This window comes from Equus przewalskii, chromosome 16 (genome assembly GCF_037783145.1).
Source record: "Equus przewalskii isolate Varuska chromosome 16, EquPr2, whole genome shotgun sequence".
Lineage (NCBI taxonomy): Eukaryota > Metazoa > Chordata > Mammalia > Perissodactyla > Equidae > Equus > Equus przewalskii.
The window spans coordinates 11,557,144-11,580,575 of NC_091846.1; the positions used below are offsets into that span (position 1 = coordinate 11,557,144).

General features: G+C 35.9%; 1 protein-coding gene across 13 annotated transcripts in view; it reads right to left on the minus strand.

Moving 5' to 3' along the window:
* N4BP2L2 (NEDD4 binding protein 2 like 2) overlaps window positions 1–20,535 on the minus strand; it is a 67,422-nt gene extending 46,887 nt beyond the window's left edge. For 3 of the 13 annotated variants that reach the window (XM_070577937.1, XM_070577938.1, XM_008510756.2), the window contains exons 1-6: window positions 20,193–20,535; window positions 17,575–18,836; window positions 10,614–10,738; window positions 6,285–6,373; window positions 5,815–5,891; window positions 2,855–3,001 (exon numbers count right to left, since the gene is read on the minus strand). In XM_070577937.1, the coding sequence (XP_070434038.1) occupies window positions 2,855–3,001; window positions 5,815–5,891; window positions 6,285–6,373; window positions 10,614–10,738; window positions 17,575–18,836 (1,700 nt within the window). In that variant the 5' untranslated portion in view covers window positions 20,193–20,535. Of the gene's footprint in view, window positions 1–617; window positions 3,002–3,097; window positions 3,136–5,814; window positions 5,892–6,284; window positions 6,374–10,613; window positions 10,739–17,574; window positions 18,837–20,192 lie in introns of those variants that run through there. The other 10 variants (XM_008510749.2, XM_070577939.1, XM_070577941.1 and 7 more) reach the window with 9 other exon arrangements.
* Window positions 20,536–23,432: the final 2,897 nt, after the last annotated feature.

Consider the following 23,432-nt stretch of genomic DNA (forward strand, 5'->3'; position numbering starts at 1 on the left):
AATAACAAAAACCTGAACGTGGTTAGAACAAATATTTTATATCCTTTGAAATGAGCTCTTTCAAAACGTATCTAAACATAAATGTAGAAAATTCCATAATCTATGTTAATTAGACAAGAAACAAGCAAACTTCAAATCTTAAGTCCATCCTATCACTCCAACAAAAAACAACCCAATCTTTTGTAAGCAATCTTACTTTAAGATAGACATAAAATATTTAAAAAATGACATTTTCTTTTAGAAAGGTGAATACTGAAAATAAAGATTATCTATTCAAAAAGCAGTACCAAAAGTTCAAATTAATTACCTCACAAGTATTTTTACTAGCAGGATTATGACATATAGAAAAATACAAATTTTCTTATCAAAAAGGAAATTTTAAAATTTTGATTTTTACACCAAGCCTACAAAAAAACAACTTAATCTTTCTGAACCAAACTAGAAGCTGTATTCTGCTTAACTAAAATGTATTTCATCTTAGTTAAACATGACGACTAACGACCAGTTTATTCTTTGTGATGGAAACCAACTCAGATGGGGGTAGCAGCTGGGGGCTATTCCATTAAGAACATACTTGATTAAAGAAAAAAAAGAAATATATTCAAATAGAAGAAAAATTTTGATGAAAAATCTTTAATTGGTAAATTTCATATTTTTATAGATTTTTAACATAAACCAATGACTTACAATGTTGATTTTGGTATCTTTACTGCATACTCATTCCTCCATTCTGTTACCGTTCAAAAAATAAAAATAAAACTAGCCAGAATGTTTGGGGGAATGATTAATTTTCTGTCACTAAAAAGAAACCCTGCGAAAGTCTTTCAGAATGTTAATTTCTCTACCCCAATAAGTATTTATAATTTTTAAAAAATAATCAATAATGATTAATGATGTCTGCATGATTATTACTTAGTACTGAGAAGAGATGAAGTTGAATCTGTAAGTAAAATCTGGAAATTTATTTTAGACTTACTGTCTAACATGAACATGTTTCCTCATAGTTTGTATCTTCCAAAGGCTGTTCTTTACTTTCACAAAATAAATTTGGCTAATTAAGAGTCTATTATTCAAAAACAATAGATTTAAAGTACTATTACTCCTATACGAAGTTTTATAAAGACAGAAGGAAAGGGACACACAGTATATACTAACAGTTGTTCAACCTGTCCCCAAATTAAATCCTTCTGTACTATTTTCAAAATATGCTAATTTGCATAATAAAATACTGGGAAACAAAAGTCCAAATACCAAGAAGTGTTACTCTGAAACAAAACAATATATGAAAATAGTGCCTGAAGGAAATGTGTGTATGTATAAATATGTATACATTTACACACAAAACATGAGTTAGCATATTCCCACATCATATTTAGTTAAGATGAACAAATACAAACAGACATATGTGTTAAACAAAATAAAGCAAAGTAATACCAATTCAAATGTAACAGCATTGAAGAGTACAAATAGAAATCATATCCTTATCTCACTAAAGGCAATGTAATAAAGACCTTGTTGAGAGTACTGTATTTAGTTTTGAGCCTTGCAACTTAATATTACTTAATAACTTATTTTAAAAGTAATATAAAGATGCGGGAGAAGATTTATTAAAGTTAAGCTGAAAAGAACAGCAAAAGGTTTAAAACAACATACGATATAAAGATTATGGGATTCAAAATGGGTTGGTTTAGGAGAAAAAATGCTTAAAGGCCATGAAATATCATCATGTAAAACATATGAAGGATCATGATGATTTTTTTTTTTAAATACCATGTAATTAGCTGGGACTTTTTCCTAAGAAAGAGTAAATCAAAGAAAAGATTAGGCTGAATTATAAAATCTCTGAAACGAATTTCATCTCAGTCTGTAAATTTTAAATGAAGGAATAAAATCTAACAAAGAAAACTATCCAGTGCGATATATAATTGACTCTACAGAAAAATTAAAACTAAGGGAAATAAAATATCCTACAGGACAAATCTTACAATTAATGCTAAGGGGCTGTCCAAAATACTTTTTATATTAGAATTATACTGTGTTAAATTAAATAGAGAAAAGTGATATATTATCAGAACAGCCTAAGCAGCTTTTTCTAAACTATATAGTCCTTTCTCTATTTACCCATTACAGAACTGGGGAGTGTAGGGAATAGGGGGATGGCTTGAGAAGGATGATGAATATGTATCTATTATATTACATTATGAATATGTATATTATAAAGAAAACTCCCCAGGTGATTGATACACCTACTGTATGTCATTTGATGGAGAATTTTGTTTTAACTAAGTGATATGCTAATTAAAGCTTAGAAATATTTTTGTCACACAGATGAATTTGCAGAAACATAATTTACCTGTATAACGAATAGAGGAATCAACTAACAACTTGCCTATAACAAGTTAGTATACCTTGTATATTCAAGGTAGCCAAGGAAAAAATACTAAAATTTTATGAAAAATTAGATTTAGGTATGAACTATAAAATTGTTCAACATTATCTACAAAATAGATAAAATTAGTCTAAAATTCAATTGTAGAAAAACATTCTAGTTCCTATCCACACTTTACTCAGGGTGTTTTCATGATAATCAAAGGTATTACAACAAAAGATTATAAAAACATTTAAAATACAATTTTATATAATTTTTATTTACACTTTAGAATTTAAACAACTTGCTAGGAACATCCTTTGTGAGGCAACGGTCTGTTTTTCGTTTTTTGAAAGTATTAAAACTTCAAGACAGGCTCACTCATTTTTTTCAAGGAAACAGAATAAATGTGTTAGCTGAAAAGAGGCAACTTAAAGATTATTTGTAACACAGACTTGATCATGTGAGCCTAGAGAGCCTCCCCACCTCTGTCTCCCCTGTGAAGGAGGAGGTCTTTGTGTGCTTTTGTGTGGTGGTTCCACTGAATTCATTACAATAGAGATGGACATTTGATATTCATAACGATCCAACATCTGAGCAATCTTCTGTCGAGACACACCATGCTTATTCCTCCTACCAAAAAAGAAAAGGATTTTAATTCTTTTTTAAGAATGTACAGGCTTAGAGATTAAACTGTTTTAGAGTAATAGAGTACAGATTCTAACTTACATTTTGCAAGTAAATGCTAGAAGATACATCTCATTCACCTACATTTTAAACAACAAAAAATTTATATTGGCTCTCTCAAAATTTTTAACAGTATTTTTAAGAGGTTTAAAGATACCATAAATCACTGCAAAATGTCAACTGATTACACTTTCTTCACATAGAACTAACTACCAATTCACTGAACCAATGAGTTAATCTCTCCCCCTTTTTAATAAAAAAATCAAAGATTATGAGACACCGTTTTGAGAATTATAGTAGAATTGAGTGGACTTCTAAGACTAACAAAAGTCAATATAAAATATTTATCACTTTTTAAAAGTTATTTTAGGGTACTTATTGCATTTTTAAAATTTATTATCAATGCCAAATTATTATTACTATAGATACAACAATTTGGACATATCTCACAAACATAATATTGAATGAAATAGACAGAATGAATACATACTATATAATTCTATTTATATGAGGTTTAGAAAAAAACAAATTAAACTACAGTGCTAAGGCAAAAGATGTTTTAGACAAAAAGGTGCTTTAAAGAAACGCAAGGAAGTAATTACCAGGGAATTGTTAATCAGAAAAGGAATTCAAATAACTTTTGAGGTGCTGATAATGCTCTCATGACATGGGTAATGGTTAAATGATTATTTGCCTTATTAAGCTGCATATTTACATTTTACCTACTTTTCTGTGAGTTTAACTATGACAACAAAAAGTGATTTAAAAATTATTTTTAACCCTCAAATAATTTTCTACAATTTATTTTACCTTTGCAGTTTTCTGTAATTTGACTTGGACATGGCAAAACATACAGAACATTAGTTTACATTTAATGTTATAATTCTAGATTTAGTAATGCTAATTCATTTTTCCCAGAGAAAGGACACAAAAGAAATGTTTACTTCTCAAAACTACTGATGTTTACATTCAACACGAGAAAGGAAAGCAACAGAGAGAGAAGACAGAAGACAAAAAAAAGAGATCTGAGGCTGAAAATTGGCAAGATATGACTAATTCCACATGATGTCAAAATGAATGATTCAATCAATTCTTTACCCAAAAAATCCATCAAACCATGCTAGGTATCAGTTAAACTGACTTTATTTTGTAAAGTCAACTTATATTAAGAATTTTAATAAATTTCAACAGTCCCTCAAATGTAAATGAAGCCTAACTGTATAACAATTTCCTCAATTCATTTATTCAGCATAACCCAAATATCTTTAAACTTCTGTCTCTTCTACCTGAGGAGTAATACACACTGAGGCAGGCAAACAATACCAGATATTAATAAATCTATCAGTTTATCTATTCATATATGAACACATGGCACGCAAATCACAAAGGGAAAGAAAGGTAACCAAAGGAATGAAAGGCAAGACAGAAAGAAGCAAAGTGGTTGGCCACCATACACAGAATAACAGCTTTTTAGCTAGAAGAGGGCAAACACAGAAGGGAGAAAAAAACTGGTTTTAAAAAAAGCGAGGTGATGGTTACATACACAACTCTGTGACTATACTGAAAACCACTGAATTATACACTTTTTTTTTTAAGGACAATTAGCCCTAAAGTAACATCTGCTGCCAATCCACTTTTTGCTGAGGAAGACAGGCCCTGAGCTAACATCCGTGCCCACCTTCCTCTATTTTATAAGTGGGACGCCTGCTGCAGCATGGCTTGATAAGCCATACATAGGTCCACGCCTAGGGAACCGGCAAACCCCAGGCTGCCAAAGCAGACTGTGCGAACTTAAGTGCTATGAGACAGGGCTGGCCCCCGAATTATACACTTCTAATGGGTAAACTGTAAGGTATGTGAATTATATCTCAAAGTCGTTAACAAAGAGGGGGACAGGGAGTGAAAGTGAACAAAAAGAGTCATAATCAGGAAAACCAGTGATGTGAGGGGAAAGAGACAAAGGTAAACACAAATGGAAGAGCAGGGCTGAAAGTAATACAAGCCTCACAATCCCTCATGACAAATTCTGAAAGTTAAAATGCTCTGAAAACTCAGTTTTCTGTTGACTCATATGGCAACAAAGTCTAAGCAGATCTGCACTCATTTGGCAGCGTGATCTACTCAGAACTATCACTAAATTATGCAGAATCTTTCTCATCTACTTGGACTAACAAGTCATGATTTCCTGTAGAAATATTAAGATGTTTGATTATGACATGCTGCCTCAAACTCAGCTAGCAGTGTTACGACTATATTACCTTTCTAAAATCCCAAAAAAATCTGAATTCCAAAACACAGTGATTCCAAGGATCCTGGTTATGGGATTATGGATCTCTAGTAGTAAAGATGGAAAAGAAGCAGCAAGATGAAAGCACCAGGTAAAAAGGTGATGGGATCTAAAATGGGAAGGAGATGAAGTTGGAAGGGCAATGCGAAAAGTGGCCTAGTAAAAACTAGAGGGAAAAGTCCTAATTTTTCCCTCAAAGTTTTCTGGATTTCCACTAGCATTCAATAAACTGCAAAATAATGTAGAAATTCACATAAGAAAGAATTAACAAGCACAGTTAAAATTTAACAAGGCAAGATGCCTCAAAAACCTTGAATTTAAGTCGATGTTCCTCTTAACAGAAAGTGAGTAAGTAGCAGTCCCTATTCACAAGCAGCAAAGATATGACAAGCAAAACCTAGTAAAGAAATTGACCACGGAAGGAGATAAGAAAGAAAAAAATATAAGGATTCAAAAAATTTGAGTGCCTTACTTTTCTAATTCTTCTGGATCAAATTTCCACCAAGTTTCAGGTTCATGAAACTCTACTCTGTATCCTTTTCCTATGGCCTACACAAAGGAAAGGAAGAAAACAAAAACCCAGAGAATACTTCTTAACATAAAAAGAAGGCAGACAGATATAAACTTCATTTAGACAATACTCCTAAATTTGTTCAACCAAGAAAAATTTTACTTTTAAAATAATATGGTTTACAAGAATTTTAAGACCACTTAACTGGACAAATTCCAAACACTATCCTCAAGTCCAGACAAAACTAACAAGATGAGCATATTCCTTAATAAGTACCATTCCCAATTTTTTAAAAACTAAGCAAATGAACACTCTTCTTTAGAAAACAAGGACAAACGTTTTAACAATAAAGATCAAAGTAACCAAAATTTCAGAACATGAAAAAATTGACAAGAATAAAACATAAAAACTCTCTCATAATCCATATTTACCATTTCCACATATGGTTTCATTTCCCAAGCTTGTGTATTAGTGTTGTCTATTATAACTGGAGATCTCCCCTGATTGATAGCTTGTTTTGCTGAAATAAAAAATAAATTTAAAAAACAAAAACAAAAAGCAGAACTATTAGGTTAAATACACAAAATAAAATTTAAACATTAATTATTAAGAAATTTTCTACATCTCTGTACTTAAAACCAAAACTGCAATCTCTTGACTCAGTGCCATGAAAAAAAAAAGGACTCTGCAAGGTTAAAAAGGAATTAAGAGACATAAGCACATGAAATATGTATTCTCCAAATTAGATGCTGATTTTGACAAATAAGTTGTAAATGACATTTTGGGGAAAACACTTTGTTGAACTTACAGCTAATGAAGCCTTCAGTCTAGAACTAACTTTCATACATAGGAAATACAGGAACAAGTTACATTTGAATATGGTCTGAGTATGAAAAGAGGTGAACATTTACTGACGTGGAGAGATTGAGATTGTTAACTGAAAATGGCAAGTTACAAAACAATATGTACATATGATCTTATTTTGGTCAAAACAGAAAGATCTGGGAAGAGTCACTAAGATATCAAAAGTGGTGATCTGTAGGTAGTGGGAAGATGTGCATTTTATGCTTATCTGATTTCCAATGTTCTACATTACAAATAATGCTTTTGAAATAAGAAAGACATTAAAAAAAAAAAGAAAAAGGAGTGCTATGAATTTATCATTATTTACCAGCAAAACTTCATATACCAAGTTCATACACCACAGTTCAACTGACTTTCTGGATGTTTCTCAGGCCTACAATTCTCAAATTGGGAGCTGAGATAAAACAAAACTTTCCTCCACTATATCTCCCTATCCCTAGACCATCTCTTCCCCCAGGAGGTGAGAATCACTGCCACAGTGAGCCACTGTTAATGACAGGAGTGTCTGCACCCCCTTCAGTGTAACCAGACAAGAAATATAAGAGCCCACGATAAAATTTAAAAGGCTGAGGTAAAATACAGTGATATGGAAGTTTCCTTGTGATTCAGAATTCAAACCACTAAGTTCTTCATAACAAAAACATACAGATGTCTAAGGGCAGACAGAATTCCAAAGGTTAGTTAAGAATTAATGACTATGATGGAATACATATTTGGAAGAAGACATCTCTAAACACCAAAATAAATTTAGAATTTGGGTCATAAATAGGATACCAAGATGCCATCATCTTCCAATACTCCATCCTCGATTAAAAACAGTGCTCAAATCTTCCATTGAAAAAGACCACTGGGGCTGGCCAGGTTGCACAGTGGTTAAGTTCATGCGCTCCACTTGGGCGGCCCAGGGTTTGCAGGTGCTGATCCCAGAGACGAACCTACACATTGCTCATCAAGCCATGCTGTGGTGGCATCCCACATACAAAGTAGAGGAAGACTGGCATGGATGTTAGCTCAGGGACCACCTTCCTCAAGCAAAAAGAGGAAGACTGGCAACAGACGTTAGCCCAGGGCCGATCTTCCTCACAAAATAAATTAATCAATTAATTAAAGTAATTCTCCTAATGTCTGACAGTTAGGCTTACACCTCCAAGGAGTTATGTTCTAGGAGAGGAGCTTATTAACCAAATAAATCTCTGATTTGCAGGAATGAGATTATCCTCTTCCCATGAATAATCATCATTCAACACAATATTCCAGTGCACTCCAGGAGAAGAGAGCTCCTAAGTAAACAATGTTTGAATACCCAAATAATGAGAGTAATTTTCTTAAATAAATTAACCATTATACTGTAAGAAAGAGAATAATGACACCTTGGAGATGCTTTCAATTTATAAGCTATCTAAGATGAATTTAGATTCTTCTAATATAGTCATGTGCCGAATAACAACATTTCGGTCAATGACAGACCACAAATACAACAGTAGTCCCCTGAGATTAGGACTATATAGTCTAGGTGTATAGTAGGTATATTATCTAGGTTTGTCTAAGGAGAAAATCACCTAACAACTCATTTCTCAGAAAACACTGCATGACTGCAATAAACATGAGGCAGATAGATATTCCCAGAATGGTGCCCAGAATTTAAAAGTATTCAATAAATATTTGTTGAAAAAAGAAATTTTGCCCTAAATAAGTCAGGCTTCTAATTTTCAAAATGTCTAATAATTGCTATCATTACCCTGCAAAAGGTAAAAATTACCTTGAAAAAGTGCATGTTTATTACATTGATAATAAAACCAGTAATTTATCTACACACTATTATTCTGTTCACCAAGTATAATTCACATGGTATGAACAGTTTAATCAAATATTCTACAACTAGTACTGCAATGAGAAAAAATGTTTCACACAAACTTCCCAGTCCACCATAAGTAAAGTGGCTCTGCCCACTGCCTTTATTCATTCCCCTTGTCACCTACTCTCATTCCCCTTAACTTTAGGCCAATAACTGCAAACACTTTTTGGAACTGCAATACCATGATTATTTGATTCAGGTAGTAATGTTCTGTGGCATTTTTAAAAAATCAAAAAGAATTAACATTTTTTCAGATTTTTATGCCACTCTAACGTATTTTGAGAAATCCTAGAATGTCATAGAACCAATACTAGGAAACAGTCTTACAATGAAACTTATTTGACATTTAAACTTTTACTCAAAAATATCTTCCCTGAAATCCTTTACTCTGAAAATTGACAGTTAAAAAGAAAAGCATTTATCCTGGTTTTCCTGTACATACCATACTTCAGGGTAAACCTAGTTGCTCGTTCTAGGTGAGAAGAAGATCCTCGTTACAGAAGAATTCTAGCTACTAAACACAGAAGGAATGACAGATCCAGAAAAGCACCATTTTGCAACCCTTAATGAAAAAACTGACTCAGGAAACAATTCATTGTTGGATAAACCATTAAATATAAGATTGATAGGAAACTTGATAATGGAGGGAGTAGGCTGTCCCTCTGAAGCTACTGATCAATCTTAGCATCACTAAAAATGGGACAACCAGACACGTGCTTACCAAAAAAAAAGCTGAACCTAGTAAATACTCCAGTCTAGAGCTAACTTCCATTTGAGGAAATACAGGAGGGAAAAAAACAAGTTAAATGGTTACCACACAGAAGTAAACTGACAACTGCAGGATACGGGACATACTACAGAACAAATAACAAGGTTTCTGCAACAAGTTAACAGCATGAGGGCAAAAAGAGAGGAAATTGCTATACATTAACATAATTAAAAGGAACATAAAAACAACCATACTGTGAGGACCTTGTTTGAATCCTTATTCAAACCATACAACTGTAAAGACATATTTAAGACAATAGGGGAAATTCAATTACAGACTGGGTATTACATGTTGTCAAGGAATTGGTTTTTTTAGGTGTGAGGATGGCACTGCAGTTAAATAAGATGTGATTAAGTAAGAAGAAGGTTGATTTGAAATGCACAAAGTATAATGTCTAGTATTTGCTTTAAAACACTTCAGCAGCTCAAAGAATGGTGGGAGTGAAAACAAAAAGGATAAAGCCAATATGGCAAAATCTTGATAAACTGATAATAATTCTGAGTGATGGGTTCATAGTAATCTCTCTATGCATTCTTCATCTTTTTAAAAAGAAATTAACCTATAGTATATGCATTTACTTACATAGTTCTAGGGCAACAGTTTTCAATACTGAGGCAACGTTAGAATATCTAGATAACTTTCAAAAAACCCCCAAAACCAATGCTAAGATCCACTTCAGACCAACTAAACCAGAATCTTTGGGGCTAAGACTTAAGCATAAGCTTTTTTCAAGGTCCCCCAAGTGATTCAAATGCGCAGCCAAGGTTAATAACCACTATTTCAATGGAAAGAAATTGACCCATGTGCCTCTGAAAAGTATATTAAGTAGATTTTTTTGTAGAGTAACATTATTGAGAAAAACTTCTAATACTCCTGGCATTATATTAAGCCTTAGAAAACATAAGCATTACTCTTAGGGAAATAACTTTTGGAAATACATGATAGTATCAGACTTATCTGAATTTATTCATGAGGTATAAAATAAAGCCTATCAAAATATTCCACACCTTGATTTTACCAGCTCATACTGCTATACTATTTATAAGTTTACAAAATATTCTATCAAAATGCTCTGATTTTCACAACAACCTTGATTAAGCAGGGCAACTATAATTATCACCACTTCTAATACGTGAAAAAATTGGGTCTCAAAGCTATTTAAACGGCTCGCCAAAGTCATTCAGCTGATAAAAGTCAAGTCGAGAATAAAAATTCAGGTCTTCTGACTCTTAGTCAAGATTTCTATCCCAGGAGACTTGGCCCAAAACAAACCTCTGTTCTGGTTCCAGTCATGGGCATCACCAAGTTGATTAACATTATACCTGTACCCATCTTGATGGTGAAAATAGTCATCAGTGCTGAACACAATGCCATCACGACTCTGACCAAGCAGAATTCTGTTAATAAAAGAAATCATAAAGGTGCCATTTATAAAATCTATAGCCATCAGAAATAAGCCACACAGGAAAGGTTATTAAATGAATTTCTGGTACTTACCCTTACACTGCAAACAGAACAGCATACGAGCAGAATCTTAAAAAGTTTTCAGATTTCAAATTCACTTCACACACTTAAATCTACACAATTACAGCCAGTAACAGAAGCTTTTTAAAGTGGCATTTATATTGCAACTTTTAAAACAATCTTCATCGATCTCAAAATTATGTCAACTATTACCCATGTTTTTAACTTTAGTGAATTTATATTTCGTGTCTAAGACTGCCTAAATTTAGTGTAACAGGTAACCTAAAAGGCAAGTAAGCCTAAGCAAGCAATTCATCTGAGGAAAACTGCATTTGACCCAAGATAGCTTTGATAAACTCACATCCCTGAAGCACAAACACAAATGACCTGCAAGTGAGAGGGAAAAATAGCTTGAGGCTTAAGTTTGTGAAACAACCTGGGATCTTCCAAAGTATAATCAAACTTCAAATTTTTTAAGAGATTAAATTACTAATGGAAATTATTGGACGCTAAATAAAGTGCACACTCTTAGAACAAGTTAATGATAATCAAGCTCTTTTCTCACAATATGGTACTACCCTAAACATTTCTAAGGATAGCGAGATTACAAGTGCTCAGTGGCAGAGAATCCCCATAACCAGTGACTCACCAAAGAGACTGCAGGGTGTGCTGAGAAAAGGGAAAATGCAGTTAAGAGAACGATTTGGATCCAACAATAACAAAACTATTTTGCTGTTTCTTTCCTCTCCCTTAACCATTAGGCAAACTGGATATCATTATATAATTTTTTGAGAGGAGGAAGGGAGACGAAGGTTGGTAGAAGGGATTAAGAGTAGAAGAATATTCTCCTGGGATGACTCAAGAATACTTTCTAATAAAAAGTAATAGGAAGAATTTCAACTATTAAGATAACAAACATCTCTCTCTTTTCCTCAGCTTATAATAAAATCGTATATATCATAAAAATAAAATTTGCATATCAAAAAAATTCTAAACATGCATTTCCAATTATAGTTCAAATTACTTCAAAGTAAATGGTTTGAGTTGTTTATCTGCTCGTTTGGGTGTCTGGACTTGGAGTTTTTTTTTAAGCAGCCATAGTTTTTCCAAAATATACCATCTAACATATATGGCATCTTATTTGCTTATACAGATAAACTAGAATGTAAAAATACCACAATCCTGGCATTCCAAACCAAAGTTCAATCATCTACAAGTATTTTGATCATAATCAACCATGATACCTAATTATATTCAATAGTACCAGAAAACTGACACCATCTTTTGTAGACACCCTACGCGTCATTTCTTTCTGTGCTATTACTTATCAACAGGTGATTTTTCAGATGTTAATAATACTATACTACAAGAGTACAGTAGCTTTGGTAACCAGGAAATGTCTTAACCTCTCCCAAATAAAGAAACGGGGGCAGGAAAGGGAGGAGATGGTAAATCATTTTACATCATTAAAACAAGTCAACATGAAAGATGAATAAACCTCTATGAAGAACATCTTAAATACATAAATCAGTTAAAGCAAATAATTTTAGCTTGGATAGACTTTTTCCTCCCACACTGCTTACGTATCTTTTAAAAATTCCCTGAATTATACCAAACTATGAAGCTTTATTTTGGGGACTTACGTTTTAAAAAGACCAGTATCAATCTGGATATATCTGATGTCATACCAACCACTCGAACCAAAAATAAATTGAGGATATTAATATTTTCAAATTTTTATAGTCAGATTCTATCAGAACTCTCCCAAGTTAAGTCAGGTACTAAAATGGATGATCAGAATGTCAAAACTTAGAACTCTGACAAATCAAGTATCTAATCAAAGAAAAATCAGATGTGGGCCCACTGGCCACTTTTTCGTATTTTTTCAAAATAGCTATCTTTTTGAGAATCTACCATGTGTCAAGCATTTTATATATATGTATATATATAATTATATATACACACACATATGACCTCATTTAATTCTCAAAACAACCTTGCCAATCTGATATTAAACAAATCCAGAAAAGAAAATAATTTCAGAAATCAGGCCACCAGAGCTACATAAATGATGGTAGGAGAGCCAAAACCAACGGCTATAATGATCCTTGCCTTCTGGTATTCACATCCTTGTATAACCCCTCTTCTTGAGTGTGGGTTAGAGTCAGTAACTAGCTTCTAATAGAATATGGCAGAGGTGATGGAATGTCACTTCTGAGATTAGATTACAGAAAAAAAAAAGTGGCTTCTGTCTTGGGCTCAGAGCTGGCTCACCTTCTCTCATCACGTTGCAAAGAGAGGCCCAAGTAGCAAAGAACGGACGGAGGTTTCCAGCCTATAGCCAGCAAAGAACTGAGGCCCTCAATCCAACAGCTCACAGGGTACTGAGTCTAGTCAATAACCTCATGAGAGATCTTCCAAGTATAGCTTCCCTCAAGACAAGTCTTCAGACCAGAACACAGCCCTAACCAACATTTTGATCACAGCACTGCTGGTGACCTTGAACCAGAGGCACCCAGATTCCCGTACTTTAGAGACTATGAGACAATGTTTGTTGCTTTAACAACTGAGTTTTAGGGTAATTTGTTACACAGCCATAGATAACTGACACACTGTGATCTCATAATTTTTCACTTAAGTAAGGAACAAGTGAATCCTGTTCCTTCAACCCTGTCTTGGGAACCCTATTCCCCAAAATGGGCTACCGTGATAGAGTTAATTGTCATGGTTTATTTTTTAAATTTCTAACAACTGTACATCATTTTCTTTAATATATCCATATGTGTTTAAAAATAGAAGTGATTTTCCCCAAAAAATCTGAATAAAACTGACAATTCACAAACCCTTTACCTCCTTATTTACTGAGTGGCCTTGATACCCTTAGTCCAAGACCACTTTACTGAGGCGCTGCACTCTAAACATTCCTTGAACTAAGGACAGAGACCCACAGAAGAAAAGGTCAATCTTTCCTGTGGAGTTTAAACTGAGATCTCCTCCAAAAGCAGGGAGGAAAATAAAATATCTTCCCATCTCTCTTTCAATTGTCGTTTCCTACAGCTGCTATCAAATTACCACAAATTTGGTGGTTTAAAACAACATGGATTTATTATCTTATAGTTCTGAAGGTCAGAAATTAGAAATAAATTTCACTGGGCTAGAAGCAAGCTGTGGATAGGCTGGCATTCCTCCTGGAAGCGAAAAGGAGAATCTGTTTCCTTGCCCTTTCCAGTTTCTAATTGCCAGCTGCATACCTTGGCTCATGATCCCTTCCTCCATATTCAAAGTCAGCAGTGTAGCATTTTCTCTCCTCTAACACGTACTTCAACTATCGTTTATCTCTGATCAACTCCAGACATTTTGCTAATAATGACATTAGTGGCTTGTTTCTGAAAATACACTCTCTCATTGGTGAAATCAGTAGAGTATGAGAAATGTGGATAAGCTACAATAGTTTAAGATTCACCTCCTCCTTGCATGAAAGGGTATAAGAACTTAGCAAAATCTATTGTCCACACCCTGGGAATGACATCCAAGGCTTGATCCCTACATGGTCCTGTATCCAATCCTCAGTCAGAGGATTCTGTTTGGTTGAAGCCAGCTACAATGGTACCAAAATTCTACCTCTGGAATAGTGTTGAATTCTGCCTCAAATAAACCAGTCATGAAAGTGCTGTTTGCCTAAAAGGACAAAGAGTCGGCGCTTTACCATACCTAGGAAGGTTACATGAACTGTTTTGTACTAACTTACTCATAAATATTTCAAGTCTGTACTTGTGTTAGAATTTAATCTAAGATTGATTTCATGAAAACCTGTTAGTGAAACTGGGGGTAAACAACTAAGCCTCACCTACTTATAACCAAATTTGCTTAGGTCAGTTATCAATAAATAAAAAGATAATGCTGTCTTTGTGATAATGCAAAGAGTGGTAAAGGCAAATACATGAGTTCAGAAGGAGAATTACTAAAAGCTGAGATAAGCTAAAACCTCAAAAAGTGGAGACATTTAAGAGAACCTGTGAATAAGAGTCCTAAGAACAATGAATGGACAAGTATCAAGTCTCCTGCAGTGGAGGGCAGGTTCAAGTGCAGAAGGATATGAAGATGGAGAGGTGGGTAAAGACTAAATTGAGGAAGAAGGGGACTTGAATACTACCCCAAAAGAATTTGAACTTTATCTAAACCCCCTATACTCATTACCATATATCAATACTAAACAATGCTATCTTTTTATTCAGTGCCCCAAATCAATTCAACTCTGATTTACCAAATCTTTACTCCTTTCTTCAGAGCTCAGTTTGAAAGCTAACTCCTATATGAAGCCATTCCTCACCAAAGAATACGGGGCTTTATATTCAATCCCAAATAACAATCCTACTTCATTCAAAAAGTGTTGACCTAAAGAGATACTCCTGCTGCTTAACCAAGCTCCTCAAAGTCAGGACTCAGATATAGGGCCATGCATGCAATAGATACTAAAGTGAAGAAACGCAGAGAAGAAACGCAGTATCATTTATAGCTCTAGTCTGATCTCTTACCAGTTTTTCTAACTTCTCTCAAGTCGCTTAACATGAACTTATTCTCTTAAGCCTCTGCTCCTTCTACAAAATGAAAATAATATAACCCATCTCACAAGACTTTTATATATGAAAGGCTCTGTAAACTGTAAATCATGACACAAACAGTAGTTACTGCTATAACTTTCATTCTTGTAACACACACCCAATTCCTCAAATAAAGAAATATACATATCACCACTGTCATCTCCCACTACGATTATGGCTCCTTGAAATTCTATTGGATTACCACTACTTTATTCACCTTCAGTCTCAAGATACTCCAATATATTGTCCCAAACCTAATCTTTCTTCCTTATGTTTATTCTATATCCACTCTTAGTAAGGTGGCCCTAAGAGATCCCTTCATCCAATTTCCAAATTTCAGCTATTTCTTTTTATATATATATGTTTTTTTAAATTTATTATTATTATTTTTTAAAGACTGGCCCTAAGCTAACATCTGTTGCCAATCCTCCTCTTTTTGCTGAGGAAGACTGGCCCTGAGCTAACATCTGTGCCCATCTTCCTCTATTTTTTATGTGGGACGCTGCCACAGCATGGCTTGATAAGCGGTGCTTAGGTCCATGCCCAAGATCTGAACTGGCAAACCGTGGGCCGCTGAAGCAGAGCCTGTGAACCTAACCACTACACCACAGACCCGGCCTCCCATCTTTTTTTTTTTCCCTTCCTTCTTCTCCCCAGAGCCCCCCAGTACACAGCTGTATATTCTAGTTCTAAGTCCTTCTGGCTCTGCCATGTAGGATGTCGCCTCAGCATGGCTTGATGAGAGGTGGTAGGTATGTACTCAGGATTCAAACCAGTGAAACTCTGGGCCGCAGAAGTGGAGCACACAAACTTAACCCCTCAGCCATGAGGCAGGCCCCATCAGCTATTTCTTTTCTCTGATATTATGTTCTTAATCTAGAAAACTGCCCATATTTGTGAGACTTCAATCTTAATTTCTAACCCTTTTAAAGAGTTGAAATTCCATCTTCTCTACAAAATTTCCACTAAAGAGGAATCAAAAAGCAAAGACCTAAATTTAAACTCATCTACAAAGATCACAGTTTACAATCTAGCTTGAAAGGTCTACATCATAAATTCAATCTTTCACTAATTTCTTGCTTCTGAAGAAACTTTCGTTCAGATCGTTTAGATTGTCTTGCAAATAAATTTAAAACATTTACCAATTGGTTCCTTGGACTTTTTTATCCTCAGCCAAAAATATCAAACAAACTTTTTCTCCTTATCTGGCATAAATTTTGAATCATCTCACATAAACTGGAAAGAATTTGTATTGTTTTTCTTTGCACTATTTTTCACAACTGCACAAATATATTGAATATTCTTTTTAGAAAATGTAAACAAAAACAGGAATTTGAGGGGTCGGCCCCAGGGTGGAGTGGTTAAGTTTGCACACCCTGCTTTGGTGGCCCAGGGTTCATAGGTTCAGATCCCGGGAGTGGACCTACACACGACACATCAAGTTATGTTGTGGCAGCATCCCACATACAAAAAATAGAGGAACAGTGGCACAGATGTTAGTTCAGAGTCAATCTTCCTCACACACACACACACACAAAACAAACAAAGCAGGAATTTGAAACATTCTGTCATACAATAAAACATCACCAGTTCTACTCCATTAATTTCGATACTGCTCACTTCAAACTCCTTAAAGAAACCAAAAAAGGGTTCCCTCTGCCGACCAATGGTATGAACGCAGCAGTGCTTAAAATATGCTCAAAATTCTTTTCCTTGGGTTATCTCATTTGCTTCTCACAATAATTCCAGAAAAATAAGTATCATTCATTCTATTAACAGTTAGCAAAAACTGTCCAAAATCATAAAGTGAAATACCTGAGTTAAAGCTCAAATCTTCTAAGCCTAAGTCCAACTCTATTTAGCTTACTTAAAAGGCCAGGCCAGCAGTTCTCACATAGCATTTGCTTTCATCATTGTCACAATTATACATGGTGTATCTATTTTTAAAGCCCTTAGCAGAATCTAAATAAAAATAAATATGCCAAATCTCCTTTCCTCTATCAGGTAACATCTTTTTAAATATTTACACTGTAAGATGCCATTTTCAAGTATAATAAATTCAAGATTTTCTCCTAGAAACATGAAAAGTATTTGTCATTGATTACATCTATTATTTATGATTTTTAAGTAATGAACTGCCAAGTATTCACTTGGTATCCTTCACTTACCGAGACAACGTTGTTTTCCCTGAACCAGGCAAGCCTCTTAAAAGAATAAGTAACTTCTGCAATTTATTTAATTTTTCCTCTTGAAACTGCTGGTTCATAAACCTGTCTGTTCCATTATGCTTGTCCATAGAAGGATCTTTCCAGCATCCTTCACTGGTTTCACAGAAACCATTACTCACGTATCCATCTTGCACACTGTAGCCATTTCTGGAGGGATGAACACTACTGATATTCTCACTATAGTCAGTATATTCATTGTTCTCATCAAAAGTCAAACAATTCCAGTCAACACGACAATCATTTACATAATATCCATTTGGCATCAGAAAGCCATCTTGGGCATGGAAAATATTTGATGGTGGATTTGGTGGAGCATTAAATCTTTGAATATTTAAATGATAATTAAAACTGGGAAGAGGAGGACCTTGGGGTACTACAAAAGAATGCACTGACTGCCACTCAGGCCCAAACGAAGTAAACGAATCATCACAAAATGCAGGTATTACTTGCCCATTACAAGGATATTTGCCTGGTTCATTCCCTAAATATTGCTGATAACCACAATGTGACTGAAGAGCATTACTAAGATCTCTTTTCTTTTCATCTTCAGACTTTAACAGATCATTATCATGGCCCTGATAATATGTACCAAGTTGTTCCTCTGAGGGTTTGGTTTCCTTACAACTGCCTTCCGAATCATCTTTTTCATTTTCAAGCTCTTCAATTTCTTTGTAAAACTGGAATAATTCATTGTCAATTTCTGATTTTTTGAAGTTAAATTTTTCCTTCTCTTCTTGTCCTCCTTTGCCATCTACACTGTTGATATTGTCTGCCTGATTCCTCCTTTCACTACACTTTTTTTTCTCAGGGGGTTTGTAAATGGGTCCTATAAATGCTTTACTTGTGCTATATATCTCATCATCTTTGGATACCAATGGGGGACTTGTATCTTGTAAAACTTGTGAATTAACAGATTCAATAACATCTGATCTATTATCAGGTATCTCATCATGCACAGGTTTCAGCAAATCTGTAGTTTTGGTTTTGTCCTTCTGAGGATGACTACGTCCTCTGACATCAATGGTGGTCAAAGGGACCCAATCATTTCCAGTTTTCTGCTGGATTCTGTGAACATTAGCACTACCCTGATGGGAGAAAACATAAGCCTCTTCAGTTGACTTCAGTTTTTTATAGCATGGTTCACTTGTTAGTTCTTCCCCATTTCCCAAGGATTTAGCTTCAGAAATTTCACCATAAGGCATCTGAGAAGTAAATAAATCATATAATTAATAGTAAATAGTTTAACAATCTAAACAAAAGTTTCTTCGGAAACACGAAAATTGAAAAAGACATTTAAGTTTGTGAGATAAGCATATAATGGTAATACTTCTCCAAAATACAAAATTTATAAAATTGCAATTTTATAACCACTTACTATTTAAGTATTGTTATAATATAATGATTTAAGGGAGGAGTCTCATTGAAAGTAAGTTAATATCCTTTTTCAACAAGATACATCTCACCTGTCATCTAAAAGACCCATTTCTGAATTTAGAGAAGCTAAAGAATTTAAGTAACTTTGGAAAGCTGAATCAGTAATTTATACAGTTTGATAATATAGATACACAATTGTGTACTAAGGAAAGTAAATCTGCCAACCAAACTGACACATATCCAAACTGGTTGTGATAAACTGCATCATAAATGTCTTCCTGTTTAAAACCACTACGTCCTTAGGAGTAAACAAATCCAGCTCCCAAATCTTAGACAACCATATCTTTTTAGCAATAAAACGTTAGATTAACTGAAATGCCAGTCCTTATGGGCCCTAGTCCCGCGAGTACTGTAATAGTGGTTTCCAAATGAGCATACTAAAATTAGGAGAAAAAAAAGAAAACTTCGGTTGCACTGAGAATGATGCAAATACGCCATTATGTTTAAAAAACAAATCTGGAAACTCCCAAAATCAAAGTGCTCATCTTTTCCAGATGGTCGGCCTATCTGCTTCCCTAAATTCTGCTTCCCTTGAAATGTCTTGGGGACCCTCAAGAGAACAATGCAAAAGCCTGTTTTACTCAATACTACTTCATTCTGCCTGCTCTCCGGTCCTCCTCTCTCTAACACGAGAGAAAAAGGAAAGGACAAAAAGAAGACTAGAGAATGATACCGGTAGGCCACAGATAGGCTGAACGAAGACACAACCGTAAAAAACGCCGTCCCCCCGCCCCCGGAGATAGCCTCCTTCCCCGGCCACCCGTCGGCTTCCCATTTCCTCATTCGAAATATCGGGAAAGTCACAAGGAAAAGCAAGGGGGTTGCGTTAACAGAGCGTGGCCTATACACAACCTAAGCCCCGTGGCCTCCCGACCTCCAAAGAGGGCAGTCCGGGCAAAAGTGCGTCACCCAGTTTCTTCGTCCCACCGGAGACACGTTCTGTCTAGGAATTCAGAGATCTCCGAGGCTGAAAGGTTCACTCCGGGATTCTATGTTTACGGCTAAAGTTTAGGTCCAGCCAAGCGCCGGCGAGAACCCCAGTCGCTAACAGAAGAAAGAAGAAACCGAAAAACGACACCACCACTACCCCACCCTCACTTAAAATAGAGTGTTTGTTTACTCACCTTACACTACAGCTCTGCATTGACCATTACCTCCCAATAAAATCTTCTTCTAGAAAGACCTGAACCTCTGAAAAGGTGAAAGCAACGCGGAGACACTGACCCAAAGCTAAGATGCGGACGTACTAAAACCCCAGCCCTCAACGTATGGGCAAAGCAGCCGCACCTCCGTACGCAAGATGGCGGCCACCTCACGGTTACCCCGGCAGGAATTACGGATTCGCGCCCGGCATTGTGGGAATTGAAGTCCAGAGTTCACAACGGGTCTGGAAACCTCAGTGTAACCAGACCTGGTCTCCCAGAATCCATTGCATGAGATACGCGCTAATGGCAACAAACGCAGACCGGAACTAATTGCTAGATCTGGAGCGAGAGAGGCGTTTAGAAGTAATCAAGTTTAGGGAAAAAAGGCTGCGAGCTGCTCTGGGGTTCAACCCTAAAGGAGAAGAGAAAGTGAGTGCCTGGCACCCCAAAGGGATACATAAGCTGCTCTCAATGCATGCTTTTAAGGTTTTCTAGGAAACAAAGAATCAGGCTTTTCAAAGGGGACGCAACATTTGGTATCGCCAAGTAGGGTTGCCGACGTTTCGACGAAAAATCCCGCAGTGATTGTAGGCTCCTGTTCCTATGTCGAAGGAGAAGATCACTGCGGTGGAGCTTTGATAACAGATAAAAAGACAAGAAAAAATCATTTCGTGTCATATCTGTGTTTTGTTTTGGGAAACAAAGACCAACTACTGAGCTTTCCCATTGAAAAAGTCAGTTTGTGAAAAGCGCTTAGAACAGCTCCTGGTAAAAATAAGTGGTGTGTCAGTGTTTGTTAAATAAGAAATAAATACGCACAACTGGCAACCATCAGCTCAGGGTCCCTTCTCTCTTCCCGCCACCTCCCCCCTCTCCAAACCCTCTCCCTCCTTTGCATTCTTTTTCGTGCCACTAGGGAAACTGCTGATGTCTTCATGTTTAAAGAAATCTTTCTATTGCGATAGCATTTTAATTTATAAATACAATAGTTAAAAATGACAGTCTGAAACATTTGCATCGATTAGGTAATAACAATCTTATGACCAAGAGGGGTCACCAAAGCAATGCATCCCTTTACAAAAGAAGAATTTTCCTTAAATGCAAATTCCCACATTGACCATTGTCTGATGTTTACTTGAGATTAGATTCAAGTTTTGCATCCTCGATGGAAACAACCACATAAATGAAGTTATGTCCTCAGGATATTACAGCACAGGATGTCTGTCCATTATAAGGTGATACTAATGTTTGTCACTCGATCAAGGTATCCAGTTTCTTCAATGTATTTTCCCCCTTGCAACTAATAAGGAATCTGTGAAGAGATGCTTTGAGACCAAGCAAATATCTTGCACCCAATCAAACTCTACCTTACGCTTCAGCCTTTATTGATGATTCTTGCTGCAACCCATTTTTACAATCATGGTTACAAATTGTCGATTTCTTTTAACTCCTTCAAGCCCTCCATATTTATTAGTCCTGATGCTGCTACAAAGAAGAGCCCTCCTTATTTATTTATTTATGTCATTACAAATTTATGTATTTCTTTTTGTTCAAAAAGTTACAATCCTTTGCTGTCCTTATATATGTATGTTTGAATGTATGTAGTTTTAATAGACTATTTTTAGGAAAGTTTTAGGTTCACAGAAAAATTGACTAGCACAGTGTTCCCATATACACCGCCCCCCCCCCCCCCCGCCACACACACACAGTTTCCCCTGTTAACTAACTTCTTTCATTATTGTGGGACATTGTTACAATTAATGAACCAATATTGATACATTAACTACAGTCCATAGTTAGTCAGATTTCCTTAGTTTTTGCCTAATGTCATTTCTGTTCCAGGATACTGTATTACATGTAGTTGTTATTTCTCCTTAGGCTTCTCTGGGCTGTGACAGTTTCTCAGACTACTTGTTTTTGATGACCTTGACAATTTTGAGGAAAACCACTCAAGTATCTTGCAGGATGCCTTTCTACTGGAATTTATCTGATGTTTTTCTCATGATTAGAATGGGGTTATGGGTTTTTGTGAGGAAGATCACAGAGATAAAGTGTCATTTTCATCACTTCGTAGCAAGGGTACATACTACCAAAATAATTTATGATTGTTTACGTTGAACTTGATCACTTGACTAAAGTAGTGTTTGTCAGGTTTCTCCACTGTAAATTTGCTCTTCCCCTTTCCATACTGTACTTCTTGGAAGGAAGTCCCTGTGCACAGCACACAATTCTGTTACCGGTGCATTGGGTGGTTGTTATGCGCCAGGATAGAAATCAGGAGAGACAGCAAAGGGAGTAAAAAGTAAAAGTTTATTAGCTTGTGCACAGGAGAGGCACAAGGGAGCCAACGCAGAAAGGAAAGAAGCAGGTGACCAGCTCATTAGGGAACAGGATTGTGGGGCTTTTATTAGGCAAAGGCTAGTGAGGAGTGCCTTGTCATGGCGTGTAGAGGTGGGGTTGTGCTTGCGCCTGTGCTGTCACGTAGCAAGCCACTACATGCAAGACATGTATTATTAGCATGCTAGCTCTCCACTGCTTGGTGTGACTTTTACTATGCTAATGAGGCTAGTGTCCTGGGTGCTAGGGAGCATGTGTAAACCAGGGAAAGTCCCGAAACTGCAGAATGTGGATCTTCTGGCTGATTCTCCTAGCTAGCGGATTGGTTAGGGCCTTATCTTGTTAGGCCAGGGGCCTTGCAGATAGCCCTGTCTTATTAGGCCGGTTCCTATCTCATTTCTAGAGTGGGTTGTTATGCTCCCCCTCCATTAGAATAATTGCATAATTTATTTGGAATGCTTCTGCATAGGAGATTTGTCTCTTCTTCATCCTTATTTATTTAATTTTTATTTTATTTATTTATTTATTTATTTTGAGGAAGATTAGCCCTGAGCTAACTACGGCCAATCCTCCTCTTTTTGCTGAGGAAGACTGGCCCTGAACTAACATCTGTGCCCATCTTCCTCTCTTTTATATGTGGGACGCCTACCACAGCATGGCTTTTGCCAAGCAGTGCCATGTCCACATCCGCCATCCGAAATGGAGAACCCTGGGCCACTGAGAAGCGGAACGTGCGCACTTAACCGCTGCGCCACCGGGCTGGCCCAATCCTTATTTATTTTGATGCTCAAATTATCCGAGATTTGGCCAACTCAGGTTGGCTCCTTTTGTTGATCTGCACATTGAGTATTTTCTTACCTGTGACACAATAAACTTTTCCAG